The sequence below is a fragment of the Euwallacea similis genome, chromosome 16 (assembly GCF_039881205.1).
Source record: "Euwallacea similis isolate ESF13 chromosome 16, ESF131.1, whole genome shotgun sequence".
Lineage (NCBI taxonomy): Eukaryota > Metazoa > Arthropoda > Insecta > Coleoptera > Curculionidae > Euwallacea > Euwallacea similis.
In genome coordinates this window covers 1956525-1971707 of record NC_089624.1, presented here as the reverse complement: position 1 = coordinate 1971707, position 15183 = coordinate 1956525, and the positions used below count along the sequence as shown (strand labels likewise).

The 15183-nt window shown below is 34.4% G+C and overlaps 1 protein-coding gene across 4 annotated transcripts in view; it reads right to left on the bottom strand.

Annotated features, from left to right (window-relative positions):
* Positions 1–15183, bottom strand: part of Gfrl (Glial cell line-derived neurotrophic family receptor-like) — an 89443-nt gene that overhangs the window by 35778 nt on the left and 38482 nt on the right. For all 4 annotated transcript variants that reach the window (XM_066397883.1, XM_066397882.1, XM_066397884.1 and 1 more), the window contains one exon: positions 4972–5094. In XM_066397883.1, the coding sequence (XP_066253980.1) occupies positions 4972–5094 (123 nt within the window). The remainder of the gene's footprint in view (positions 1–4971; positions 5095–15183) is intronic.

Below are 15183 nucleotides of genomic sequence, written 5' to 3'. Positions count from 1 at the left end.
GCACCGTCAAGGCATTCGTAGCTTGGTATTTACACTTATATACTGAAGTTTAGCTGAACCCATATAAATTATCCTGCCCAATTCCCCATACATCCCACTACAGGGGCACGACCCTGTAGTAAGGTCTTAGGCCTGTAAATATAATTTCTTCAATTGAAATTCCTCTTAAGAATCAACGTTCAACCAAAATGGGTCTGAAAATTGTAATTATTTTTCCGAATACCTTCAAAAAAGAAAATAATATGAATGCCTACGATGAGATATGAGAGCAGTCATCGTGACTCCAATTAATAAATAAAAAAATGGAGGTACTTAAAAGAAAAGAAAAAAAAGCCTACAGGGTGTCCCAAAACGTAATTTTATTAGACGCTATAACTCTCAAGTTCCCTTACTTTGTGGGACATCACGTATGGTTTAAGAATATAATTAATCTTGCACCCAGGTTTCCCCGATGAGAGTAAACACGGTTTCTTTTGAGCCCTTAAGCTAACTTTCTTTTTTCTCAGCAATGGAGATTATTTCAGATTTCTAGCTCTCGTGATTCTTTCTCCAAATATCGGAATTATTCGAGAATAAAAAGAGTTGGAATAAATTTAAATTGAAGGGTAAGAGATAACGTAACCTACGGTTAAGTAATTTTGATTTCGATCACAGATACGACTGCCCCCGACATATCAAGCATCAAGAGTCGATATTTCGAAGAAGATAATCGACAACCCGACACCTCGATTTGATTTTCAACTAAACTCACGAATCATCAAAATTGTTTTGTTGAACTTCTGAGACTCGTTCTGTAGTCAAGTTCTAGGCATCTTGAAGGTTTCATCTGAGTTTGGGGAATTTAAGGACCTCTTTTCCTGAGTTGTTTACTTTTTTATAATTTCAAGTATTCTGGTATTGTTGCAATAATTTTTCTAATGCTTTCTCGTTGAAATGTTTCTTACTTCAAAATTAGGAATTCGTGCCAAACAATATTGTCAGAAAATATAAAGAAAACTACTCAATTTCCAATAAAAAAGCAATGATGTGCTTTAAAAGGATCAAAAGCTGCATGTTTCCGAACGATATTTTCTCAAAAATAAATTTTGAAGCAAATGTGGCATAATGAAAAATGAAAGTAATAAAGGGCGATGAACAAATCCGCAAATATCCCTTTAATACTTAATAAAGTCAGTGATGAGTGGCGGGTTGTTTTCAATATTGTAATAATTCCAAGAAGATATTACTACCCATACAGTAGAATTGGTTGAACGGCTCAGATTACCCTGGATATTAAAGCTTCCAACACAGCTAGGCACAGGGACACCAAGAATATTTGCTTAATATAAACTGAATAAACGTATGAATAATTCGAGCCAAGTCCGTGAACAGATTGAACAGGCAGAACTCATTACAGAACTCTCGTAAAACTCATCACCCATATCAGTTTATAAACTAATGAACTTAAATTTTGCGTAACAATTATTCCTCTCTCTTTTAGCATCCATTTCACGTAAAAGTAATACGGTTACTGTGTAATCATCCGGTTTATTTATCTAATTACAATGCATCCCCGAGGCAACATAAGGACAATAATCTGGCCATTTAGGCAACTCATTCTAACGGTAACAAACAGGAGATTCACCACCGAAGAACGCGTAAACAATGGCATATCAACTTCCCCCTGAATCAAAGCTAATCTGGGACCCCACTGATGATCCCAAATTAAAGTTACAACATTCAGACGAAGGTATTTTTGGAAACGTAAAATGGTTAGCAGCTAAAATTCACATGGGGGAGAGAAGGAGTTGCCATGGATCAATAAGGTAACTTGAATAATTTATGGAGCCATTCTGGTCGGTGTTATTCCGGCTCCAGCTTGAAATTGTCCCTTTTACTTAGTTTGTTTTATTACATTTTTCGTAACTTTTAGCCCATTAAGTAATAATTTAATTTGTCACCTTTGAATCGGGCAAAATTTCGGCCTGCGACAAATAGTAGTTCAGTGAAGATGTGAACCGTGTGTGTATTTTGTTTTGTCAGAAATGAGAATTTAAATGTGTAAATTATGCATCTTAAGCTCCTTTGACGTTTTTGTCTTTCTCTCGCGAACCCTTCCAATTTGAGCCAATTTCTGCTTGACTGCTCCACATTCTCGTATGAGAATCTGAAAAAGCATTAATTTTTCAGGGCATGTTTGCTGCTAACGTAAGAAATTCACAGCTATTTGCCTTGTGCTTATTATTTTTTTAAGATTACATCCTGCCCTTGGGTAACATATGTACAATTTGAATTCCATAGACTTTCCCGCGTTAGGAATCATTATGACTATTGATCCTTTAGATTGACTATATTGAATTTTCAAATATCTCGAAATATGTTACGAAAAGCGATTCATCAGGTCAGGAAAAAAGTTATTTAATATGCAAATTGAACGTTTTGTGTTGTTTTTTTTTTTGTGTTATTTGTTAGAGCTACAAGAACGATAACGAGTAAATAATGGCCCTGGTCATTATAGATCCTAAGTGTATTTTCTGACTCCTGGTCTAGTAAGGACTTTCAGGTCCATTGTGGCCTTTCAAATAAGAAATTCAAGTTGGATGGTCAATAGAATGCGACAAAAAAGTTTGGGGCGTTAAAAGGGATCTTGACCTCGAAAGAGAACTATCCTGAAGATTTTGAGAACAATTTGTGAATCTTAGTCATAAAGATTGTGAGAGTGTACATACTTATAACGTAGATACGTAAACTTCATACTTCAAAAACTGGGGCTCTGATATAAAAGTTTTAAAATTTGTAGGTTTAACGTCCTATATCTCTGTAACAAGGTATTTTTGGAATTCAGTTTGCATAGCAAACTAGTACTATTTTTAATTGAAGACATCAGAAGTCACCTAATCTCCGGGCACTCTGTATAATATGTTTCATAAAAATTTTACTAACTTAAACATTTGGAATCGGTCAAGTATTCAAATTTGATTGGTCGTTCATTACACACAAGGTACATATAAGGGAATCGCATTTGATGAAATAATAAAAAGCACTTCAAAGGGCCTAAAAGAACTTTTCATCTTCCTTTTTTCGTCCTAAAGACTTAATTATTAATATTCTGTTAACTTTAACTACAGGCTTATTTTCACAGAAAAGCTGAAATACAAGTAGGAAGGGGGGAAGAGGATTATTTGTCTGTAAGGTGTTATTCCCTAACCAAAAATAAAAAAAATGAACAATCCTCCTTCAATTCTTCTTCGCCCTGAACATAAGATGAAGGGAAGGCTCTTTTAAGCATTCTCACAGGAATAGTACAATCCATGATGCATCCTTTAGGGCCTAATATCGAACTTTAGAGAAACAGGATACATTTCTGGTAAATATATTTGTAGTATTTTGTAGAGATAATGCATTTGGAATGGTCAATACTGTTTGATGCCGCACTCAAAGAGTGTAACTGAAAGTGTGACTTATATATTTTTTTTCAAACGTGATTTTGAAATTTTTTAAAATTTAATCTCTTTTACTATTACTCAATACTTGAGTTTACATTCCTGAGAACCAACTTGAAAAAACATATAAATAATTCAAACTTTAAAATCAGGAAAAATAGATCTTTTCATTTTTGTAGAAAGATATGAGATTGCAGGGATATAAGAATTGCATCTACTTGTACTTTTGCACGTGGTTTAATTTAAATGCGAATACCATAACGGCAATCTCCATATTGAGAAATTCTAATAATAGGAACTAAGAAGACGGCAACAGCATAAGAAATACGGACATGTCTTCAATTATGAATTTATTAATATGAAAATTATTTGTCGAAAATACATCTCGTACTTCTTGCAAAACAAAAGTTGAAATAAAATCGTCCAAACAACCCATTATGAAAATCTGACAAGCCCCATCCAAAGGACGAATATTTCCTCATTTCGAATGCCAATTACCTGCTTCAAAAAGATCAAAGAACATCACAGAATAAACGTAAACAAGCATCGGATAGAATTTAGAGCAAATAAATACAAAAAATAAGGCTCGCCCAGATAACGCCGGCTCATTCGTACAAATTTACTAATGGTTCTTATTGTTGTATTCGATCCCCTCTAACAAAGGGCGCAAACGGAGTATTATGTAAAATGGATCATAATAAAGTTCCCTAGAGGAACGACAAAGGAACAAGGAAAATAGATATCCACTTTCTAAGGTATTTGAAGTACGCTTTCTACTTCAATATTTATGCACGTCATATAAACGAAAACTAAATGTGGAAGATAGACGATATTTAAATAGCGACCCACTTCGTTTAGTCTTATTGATCTGGAATGGATCCGCTATTTTCTAAAGTTTAAAATATGTTACATTTGGATTGGTTCAAGCACTTAATAGCACCTCTATTATGCATTTCGAAATTCGAATTTTTCACACAAGGGAGCGAATTCCTAATAAACTTAAAGGAGTGCGAAAAGTGATTTTCGCACGCAGTTAAACGGGTTTCATTCATTATTTTTAAGTTTACTCGTGTTTTTTCAACGTTTTCAACCTGTGCCACTAGGAAAATTTTATTGTTATTTTTTGTGATTAAACTTATTCTGGCTGTGGCTTATTGTCACTTCCCTGTGCCTCACCTTTAAGAGAACTAAACACTTGTACCTTAACTATCTGATTACTTTGCATAAGAAAATCTTGAGTGGCTATGCAGACCGCAGGACAAGTTAGCCACTCGAGAGGAATGTGGATACGCCCGATGAGCTTACGCGCGATTTGCTTACGCACCATGCGGTTATGCACGATGCGGTTACACACGATGCGGTTACACACTATTCAATTGACAATCACATCTAAATCTACCAAGATTTTTAAGTTGTGAAAGTTGCGCATTTTTGCACATTTAAATGGCCCAAAACGGTTTATATTAGAGAGGAAATCAACACTGTCCCTGGTTTCATCACGAGGATATACCTAAAGTATTTAGCTGCACAAAAACTCGTTATTACTTACCCACTTCCGGTCCGCAAACTCGAGGGATAATTTCAAGTATAGCGGAGCATGAACTGTCATTAAAGCACAGCTGACGCGCGGTTATGCAGTTGAGGATCGCTACGGTCGGTTTTGTGTTTGATCCTGAAAAAAAAATTCTTTTGTGAGAAATTGTAAGGACGAGTGGAGAACGAGGAGGGGAATTTTAATTATTTGTCGCGTGTGAATGAGCATTATTTGCACGAGGAATTTAAACTCTCGAAAGTTGTTGTATGCGCCTCAATTCACAGCAAATTGGAAGTGTACGTAAACTAGTTTCATTGGTAAATTCAAACTGAACCGCACATTAAAATTACATGAAAGAAGGTGTGACCTGAATTAAAAGACGAAAATCATATTGTTATTATGTAGTTGGGACTGGCCAAAATTTTAGAAATTACCGATTCCGTGCTGCAAGTCCAAGTAGTGTACAGGAAGTCCTAAGGAAAACCCGGAATATCTTCTCTGTTGTTTGTTAAAAGAAAAACACTAAAACATGTTAACTTTGATAGGGAAGGGGACGTCATTTGGTGACAAATTTGTTTTCGAAATGCCATCCTTCTATCTCTGGAAATCACCCTCTTTAAATTTTCATATTAGAAGAGGGGTTGTAGTATGCTTCGTTTCAAAGGTAATTTTACCCTTCAGATGGTCAAGCATTTATTTTTTATTTTTGTACGCCAATCTTCAGGAAATTGAACAAAAACCAAATAACTTGATTTTAAGCATGAATGTTATCGTAATAAATGCTGAAAGTGTATAGTTAGCCTCAAAATGTCTCGACGTCCCAAACGTATCAATAACAATGACATTTCCAACGTTCCATTTAAAATTGATAAACCCTAATTTTTTAGGAGGAACAATTTATTGATATTTTTCACTGCACTCGGTGGTTTTAGTACTTCGTGAAAAGACATCACTTTGCAGTTCGTTCAATTTTTTTATCTGATTAAAGTGGTTTACATTTTACAAGAAAAAATCGAGATCGTGAATAACAAACAAAAACAATTGTTTTGCAAGAGCCGCAGCTCGTGTCTTCAATTTAATCATCCTGACAAAATGGTATGCCCTCTTATGTACCTAAGTTGCTAATGAAATCAAGTGAGACTTGTTCCGTCCAAAATAAAAAACACTAAGTTGACCGCCCAATGAGAGATGATTAAGTCTAAATCGCGTTTCTGGTGCCCGTTTAAATGGAAAACAGAACGTCTGTACGAAAGATTATTGGGGGATCTAGAGTTTAAAAAAGTACTGTCCAGAGAATTTTAAAAGAAGTAAAATTCCATTCTTACGTCATAAAAACAATATAGGAATTCAATGAGGGTGATTTCGACCTTCCATTAGAATTCTGCAAATCTTTTAACAACATGTTACCTTTAAACAGACATTTGTTTTATAATACAACATTGTCCTATAGAAGTTCGTTCTGTTAAAATGGGGAAGTTAACAGATATAACTGTCGTTAGTGGAATGATGTCAATCTTCATTTGTTCCGAGATACCCATAATTAACAACTTAAAAAATTAAACGTTTCGGCAGGGATTTTGGGTGATAACATTGTTGTAGAAGAGATCCAGTGGAGTGGCCCGCAAAATATCCTGACTTTAGTCCCCTGGATTTTTTTTATGAGGACATTTGAAGATCAAAATCTATGACACACAATCTAATTCCCTCGAGGAGTTATGTATCCGAATCGTCGAAGAGTGCAGATGAATAATATCAGAAATGTTAGATAACGTGCGTTTTGAAGATCACCTGTACATGTGCATGGAAGTCAATAGAGGTCACTTTCAATATTTCTTAGGATAAAATAAGTAAAATATCAGTAAAATTAGTAAAATCAAGTTATTTGGCTTTTGTTTAATTTCGACGAGACCGACATACAAAAATAAAAAAATAAAAGCTGGACCATGTAGAGAACAAAATTACCTTTCAAACGAAGTATAACACAACCCCTGTTCCAATTTAAAAATTTAAAAAGAGGTGTTATCCAGGGGTAGATGGATAATATTTCGAAAACAATTTTTTCACCAAATAATATCCCCGTCCCTATCAAAGTCGACGTGTTTTAACGTTTTTTTTTAACAAACGATAGAAAAGATTTTCATTTCCCCCTGGGACACGCTGTTTGATATAAGGAACCGCAATCTTGTATCGGTCAGTAATGACCCAAAAGGGAGTGTTATTAATTAATTAATTTTACTACATACACCAGGACGTACCTAATAAACATAATAATAAAGTAGCGATTACCTTGGAACAATGTTATTGACTTATTAGCACCGCTTAGGCCGGCCATAAAAATCAGTCAACGATGGATTGTCACGAAATTTGGTTCTAAATATACGAATGTGAAACAAGGCAGATGTTTTACCTTCCCAGGATATTTGTTTTCGATCAAGATTCATTGTACTTAAATATGAATAATAACTTTAGTTCAACGCAATATTCTTTAAATTGAAGACTTAAAAATTTTTTTAGAGGTAATTTTCAAGTACTCAGGAAGTCCGTAAATGGTGACTCAATTCAAGCGAAAAATTAAAAATGCATTGATCAAGTAAGATTTTTCAAAAGGGTACTTAACGGAAAGTGTAATGAGGTTCGTGTGAGAACAGTAATTAATTAATTCCCGGACGAGAGCTTTCTTATTAAAATCGTCATGAACCAACTTCTAAAGGATATCATGAAAGTGTAGCAACTCCGCTATAGATTCGTTAACCGCATTTACTGCTGCGACTGTGAATACTGCAAATGGTAGATTGGAAAGAATAGAACGTAGCTGTGCTGCTACTAATTGCGTCAAAATGTGAAAACCAGAGACTGCACATGAAATCTGCAAAAATTAAAGCCAATTTTCCCTCAAAAATGGTTCCTGGCATTCACTTGGTTTTAGGCACTAACCCCACAGAATATTTCAAAATTTTGAAGTAAGACTCTGTACTCAGAGTCAGTGGAAAACAAGCTTTTATTTCCGCCTCACGACCAACATCCATAAACACTATCGCAGACATAAATTGACTGAAAAATGGGATTGTTCTCGAACTATGAAAAATTATGATCCCATTTTTGGGTCACAAATATAAACTATAACCACACCCCAGGAATACATAAAATGTTTAGCAAAACCATGGACGTATTGGCATTTGCAACAAAAAGTTATTAACAAAAATTTTAAATTGGAAACTTCTCTTATCGATGTTTATTTCAGTCGTTCGGGCCTCGCGATGATGAAGTCCCGAAGTTCAAAAATCCATTTTTTTTTACTAATTTCCCAAATCGATTTAGTTCCCCCGCATGAAACAAAAAAATCAAAAAGTTCTATTTTTTCTCTTTTTTATATAATAAGATATTGCGACGATAAAGCCGTGGCGGGCACGTAGGGAATATAAGAAAAACGGAGATACTTCTCAGATCGATAAAACTGTAATGGAAATGGGAAGCCGTTAAGACAAAGGGGAAAACGTGCCGCGAAAAAATTCGTTCTACGGGTTCGAAAGTTAACAAGAAAATATCTCAAATAATGTCTGTTCTCCGAACTATAAATATTTAACAGTAGTTTACAATATCTTGGTGAATGATCCGCTTTCTGCTTCACTTTTCGGTAATATTCAAGTGACAGGCTCTCGAGCTATCAATTCTGTATTCATTAGTTTCCGTCTCCGCTCGTTTTCTCGAAATTGTTTCCCATAAATATAATGTTTCGACGAAATGGAATCTTTTATGGCTAATTTATTTAGAAGAATTTAATTTTTCCTTTCAACATGAAAATCTACCGCTTTAATTTTCCTTTCAAGAGCATTATAATCTTTTCCGAGATAAATTGTTGTTCTAAGTATCTAATTTACACGAGTTCAAATCTAAACTTCATCATCATTTATTAGTACACTATCGGTCGCATCTGGAGGGTTCAAACTTCCCAATAACCAGAAAATCATCATGGTGCCAAGTTTACAAACCGTTAGTTTCTACTCTATATGCACGTGTCTTCCTAGTTTCTATGGAAAGTTTACCGAGCTCCCTGGCATTTTTCCTTGGTTGGCTCGATATAGGTGTATTATTCCACCTAAGTACATGATTTTTACAAATGAAAAATCAATTAGAGTCTTTTAGCTTTGTATCATTATAAACACCGTAAACCTTTAAATCACCCTGGCTCGTGTGCTAATAGAAAGAATATAACATTAAAGTAACTCTGCCTCTGCCTTATAATGGATAAGTCAATGTTTGGCCACAAACAGAGCACACCCACCGAATATGAATTAGAAAAGTAGGTGACCGTCGATGTGTAACAGAATAATCGACGGACGCTGACTGCAAATTTATAGTTCAACGGAAGTTTTTTAATGTCATTCTGTAGACTTATTCTATGGTAAATTATCTATCGGTAAATATTTCACATTTCATATTCAAATCTGCCGAGCCAGCTAAGAAAATGGAGCTAACCTGACGCGATCGTCCAGTACACTAAACTCTTGTAGTGTCACGAAAGCGAGATTGCCAAATTGGGATTTCCTCAAATCTAGGGAAAAACAAATGATGCAGATATAACATCCTTCATGAATATTTCAATCCTGTAGATTTCCGAAGAACCTCCCGTTATGACCTCTTATCAATTGAACTCATCCAGGACATGCCTCTGATGTTTCCACCCTCACTCGAGGCTTTTCTTGGCCACCCTAGTTGCCGATTTTCTATAGTAACTGCGTTACACTTTCCACGTTTTTTCCCGTATACTATAGCACACATTGGCAGTCGTTTTAACAATAACATGATTATCAAATTGCATTACATAAACTATTTTCATACTATAGATTCAATCATATCAACAAAATTTAAGTTCTACTATATCTTGAACCTAAAAGCCAAAATAGCGATAAACTGTTCAATAATTAGCGCTGCATCAATTGCACTGCTGCTACTCAACATTTCTGGGTTGATACAGGTTCTATATTGAGCTCTCAACCTTAAAGGAGTTGATAGAGGCTCAGAAATGCCGATTTGTGATATCTTGAGTTGAGCGCTTGCAAAATCGCATAAATTAGAAATCATAGTGACCCCATATCTCAGAAACTAAAAGATGTATTACAACTCGGTTTATGTCGGCTTATGGGTGTCAAAGAGAAGATATATTTTCGAAATCTCTTAAGACAATTGCTCCAGGGATTCCCAAGATATCGTCGCAACATACTTGGAAGGTGGCAAAAAAATGTCCTGTGAAAGCAATTACCAAATTTAGCGGGCGACAGTTTGTCCATTTACATATGATTAGAGATTACGACATTAGGGAAAACATTTTTCGGTTGGATAATAAAATATAGACAATATGCCTATGAGTGGAAAAAATAAACCTGGAACACAGACCATAGAAAATCGCATATATGACTGAAACCTCTCTATTTTAGAAATCAAACAAACAAAGCTCACTGCGTCCCATATATGATGTGTACTGCATTTTTCCGACCCAATCTCGCACAAAAAAGAAAAACAATCGCAGTTGCTCATTTACCAGGTTGGGAATATCCATTATTCCGCAAACAAACCTCTAACAACCTAAAAAAAAAAAAAAGAAAAACCCTCATGAGTGTTCCCGTTTTATCGAGGGCTAATATTCTAGAGAACGTATATTTAATATATTAATCTGTTTCGGAATAGGGGCGTAACGTTTTTATCCAACTTGTTTAATCCCAGTGGTTTTCAAGATATTACCACCAAGAAATATCTACACTGCATAGAATTGCGAAATCATCATAGTCAAACGAGAACTAAGCTCATGAAATTTGTGAGAAAGCAGAAAAAATTTGTTATAAAATGATCCTCAAAAAGGATGCATATACCTTCAAGAACAAGTAGCTAACAATCTTCAAGAAGACGTAGGCAACAGGGTCTCAAAGATGCGTTATAACAGATATTTTCTCTCAGCTTTAAATATAACCAAAGTTTTAAAGCCCTTTAGCATACTTTTAATAAACGTTTCTTTTGCAGAAATATTTATTTTAAAAGTAGATGCAATTTTCTTTCAAATTATTTCAAAAAGGTTAAAATTATCTTTAGGACTAAAAAGTTAGCTGGGTCTCAAAAATGTGTCCTTTAAAAATAGTCACTTTTATTCTCCAAATATACTTTCAAGCTTAGAGCTCTCTAGTGCACTTTAGTCAAACTTTTCGTTTACAACATTAGAGGTATTTCAAAAGCAAAGGAATATTGCTATTAGTGGACCCCCAGAGAGATGAAATTTTCTATAACAACAAAAAGGTGATGGGTTTCAAAAATGCATCATCGACAAATTGTCTCTTTTAAGGTTCATATAGAGAGCTGTTTCTTTAAACCGCTGATCGTGCTTTAGAATAAAACTCATTACATGCAAAACGCAGAGCTGCGCGTCGAATAATTGCGCCGCCCCTCCACTGCGTTTTTCGTCATAGACGGCGCTGTGACGGGCTACTCACGCCAAGCGTGTGGTAATTAGAAGATGATAATTACAATATATCGAACTATAATACTGATATTTATTTTATCAGATTAGAAGAAGTTTCTCAAGTTCAACGTTCGAAATTGAACAGAAGATGAGAGGTAGAGTTACCAGTATACAACTACCATTAACATACCATTAACACTGTAATATAGCTCCCAGCAATGTTACGAATTTAAATAGAATGACCCTACTTTGAAGGGTACCCACATTTTATTTTTACTTTTTGGAAAACCTTTTTTCCATTTTTAGCACAAGCACTAATCAATTTATCACACAATTAGGTAGTAAAAAGACAACATAAACAGATAAAAACTAAATTTCTCCCGTAATTTGCAATTTATTGCGATTCGCGCTGCCTGGTTAAAACATCCCGCTTTGTGACGTTACATGTCTATGAGAGCGTTTCACGCGTTCATGAGAATTTTGGATGTTTTCCATAAAATGATTTATTTAACATGTGCGAAATTTTATACAAGTAATTATATGATAATTTCTATTAATTTTATAAAGTTTAAAAAAAAAATATATATATATATTTTTGCCCTTAGGAACTGGAAGGTAGTAGAGTCTCATGTGTACATATAAGTATCATTGAAAAATCGCCTCTTTTATTGTAAAAATATGTTTCAGGCTTTAGGACCCTCTAACATACTCTAATGAAACTTTTCATTTAAAATAATAAAGGAGCTTTAAAACTACAATAAATTTGCCATAAAATTACCACAAATGATAAATTTTAGTGCATATTCAATATTAATAATTAAATTTGAACCCCACCAATAGCGCGCCAACGTCTGCATAGTGTGCAAACTGAATAATTTATGACAAAAAGGTGTTGCGCCACTGTTTTATCTATAAAAAAAAATTAACCCGGTATTACTCGGTTAACAATAACATCAAGTTCCCCATAAATATATTGAAATCATCTTATCGAATCTAAATCTAACTATTATTGAAAGCACAAATTGAATCCATTGATGTAATGCTTTTAGTTCTACAGCGACCGGACGAAAGTACGCACCATATGGGATTTTTTCCATTTCAATTTATCGGAAAATTTCATTCCTGGTAAACGTTTGCGCATTCCTGCAACCTCAAAACGCAGTTTACAAAATTTGTATATGCCATTTCATATGGGAGAGATTCGAAAATGATGAAAATTGCTCATAAGTAAAGTACCTTTATTTTTAATTTTAGAAGAAACATGTATTATGAAAAGTTGATTAGAATTAAAAGATAAGCCCAACAATGAAGTTTTGCACACACTTTTGCAAAGAACGAAATTTTCTGATAAATTCTAATTTAAAAAAATCCCATAAGGTGCGTCCTTTCTGCCGGTCAGTGTATAATCTTCTCTTCTACACCTACAAAGTTCTTCATCATTTTTTGATCTCAAAATCGATCCTGATACCTTCAAATATACTTTGAACAATGCCGACTTTAGCCCTCTTTTAATACGAATAGTTAAATCATTTGTTTTTTATTGAAGTCCAAGATATTAAAAAAAACAGCTCGAATTGATATCAACAATTCTGTATCTCAATTTAGACTTTCCGAAATTATGTGCTAAATTATTAATCTCGTTTCAACCTCATGTGCCTTTTAAAGTTTTCATGTGCATATCAAATGTGCGCACATTATCGTACTAGCCGAATTAATTAATGTAGCCCTAACAAGCTTTATCTCATTCGCTCATTATGAAACTAACTAAAAACTTGAATCTTTTTTATTTTAATTAAAAATTCCGTTAAATTAGTGAACTATATTAACGATTATTTCGCATAATATTTGATAAAAATCGCAGATGATTAAATTCAAAATTAAATATTCCCTTAACAGCAGATTTACCATCACGTTATTAACTGCATGGAAATTTACCGTGGATAAACTTTTTTTAAAGTCGGCTTGGAACGAATTTCAAAACGGTAAAAATTGCATAAGTTGCGGGCTCCTTTTAAACGAAATTTCCTCTGTAAGTTATGAGTGTGTCTGACATCATAAAGGGAAATTAGATGCCTTAGAGTCACCCATTTAATGTGCCTTTTTGACATAGTTAAAGCTCAGTCAAAGGTGATTTGCTCTTTTTTCAATTTTTCTTCAAAGTCTTTCCTATTTTATACCAAAAACATGCCTGTTATTAACGTATTAAATTACTTTTTATTTTTTAGCCTTTTTCTACACCCGTCTCGAGAACATACACGCACCTTGTATTCTTTTTCAAATGTTTAGAAGAAGTTAAAATTTAAATATATTAGACTTCGGTAGTTACATGTTTTGTAAACGACACCCATAAGCATTTTCAGATATTAATAATCCATATTCGAAATATTCCATTTCCTCTCCATTAACGGATCTCTCGACATGATTAGTCGAGTGTGCCGCTTTTAAAACACTTCGTGATGTAATTTATCAAACAGAACATTCCCAAATCATGGTTCATATGCAAATAGTGGTTGCCTTTAACGTACCTACTTATACTTGCATAATAATCGGTAGCGTTTATAGATGTCTACATAAAGGTGTTTAAAGGAAATGTTTCATTTTTAGGAAGCAGAAATTGCTTTGTCAGGTTCTTTTGTTAATGCTAATGGATGCTCGTGTATGTGAGTTCAGGGCCCTCGTTCTATAGAAACATGTAAGAATGAGAATGATATATTTGGCCAATAAAATCGGCCAATGCAATTTTATGAGTAGCTAACTTGGGAAACATTTCATTCTCGCTCTTGTCTCTATAGACTCAGGCTCCTGATGTTCAATTCATGTTCTTAAATTTAAGCCTGTAAAAAGCTCCACTGATTCTCGAGTGATAATCTTTATGTGGATGAATATATTGATATATATGTTTATGAAACAGTCAGTTGTCTCTAAGACTTTATATGACTGCGATTTTCAACTTCGATTTTCAAAATTTTCGATTCTGGAAAATTTGGTTTCCTTTTTGAAAATAATCATTAAAAAATCGTAATAGTTTTGTAGATCTGTTTACAGCGCGAAACTGCTCCCCTTAATGCGCAATTTCTCCCCACGTAACGAATTCTGTACCTATTACCGTTTATGAGATCCCCGTGCTAGAGATAGGTTTGCTGGGACTCCTTACAGATATTTCTGGCCATTTCTATTGATCTGAAATAGGTTTTCTATTTCTGTTCAAAACGAAGGTAAATAATTCAGTCAAATTATTTCAATGACCCTTATAAATGGCATTTCATTCATCGCATCGTTTTAGTTAAACATTGCTCTTAATTCTAACTTTAAAGTCGTTACGCTTCTGGCACACAAAGGAGTAGATGGGCTGTTTTCGTTAAGAAATCCCATAAGAAGAATCACTGCATGTAAATCTTGTCCGCACTTTTACAAAACTCTCAAGGAACCAAAAACATGTTGGCAATGGTTTACATGATCCAGACAATGCTTTGCTAACGCCCCTCCATATAAAACTCCACACCAAGCAATTTGTCAAGGCATTTCCTAAAGACGAGCGATGCTTCTAACATTCAGTACAAATTTTCACTACCGTGAGAAGCAAAACTAAAGAAACTAAAGAAGTTTGTTGGGCTAGAAGACGTTGGAAAGTTAATGAAGGGGCTTAGGGGTTAATTCAGAACTACGATCGACTAGAAGGGCTTTTCATCGGCATTAAATTTTGGTTATAATATGAAATAATTGAGAAGTTAATTAAATTCGAAATTATCGGGAAAAGGGATTATTGATAGTTTTAGCTG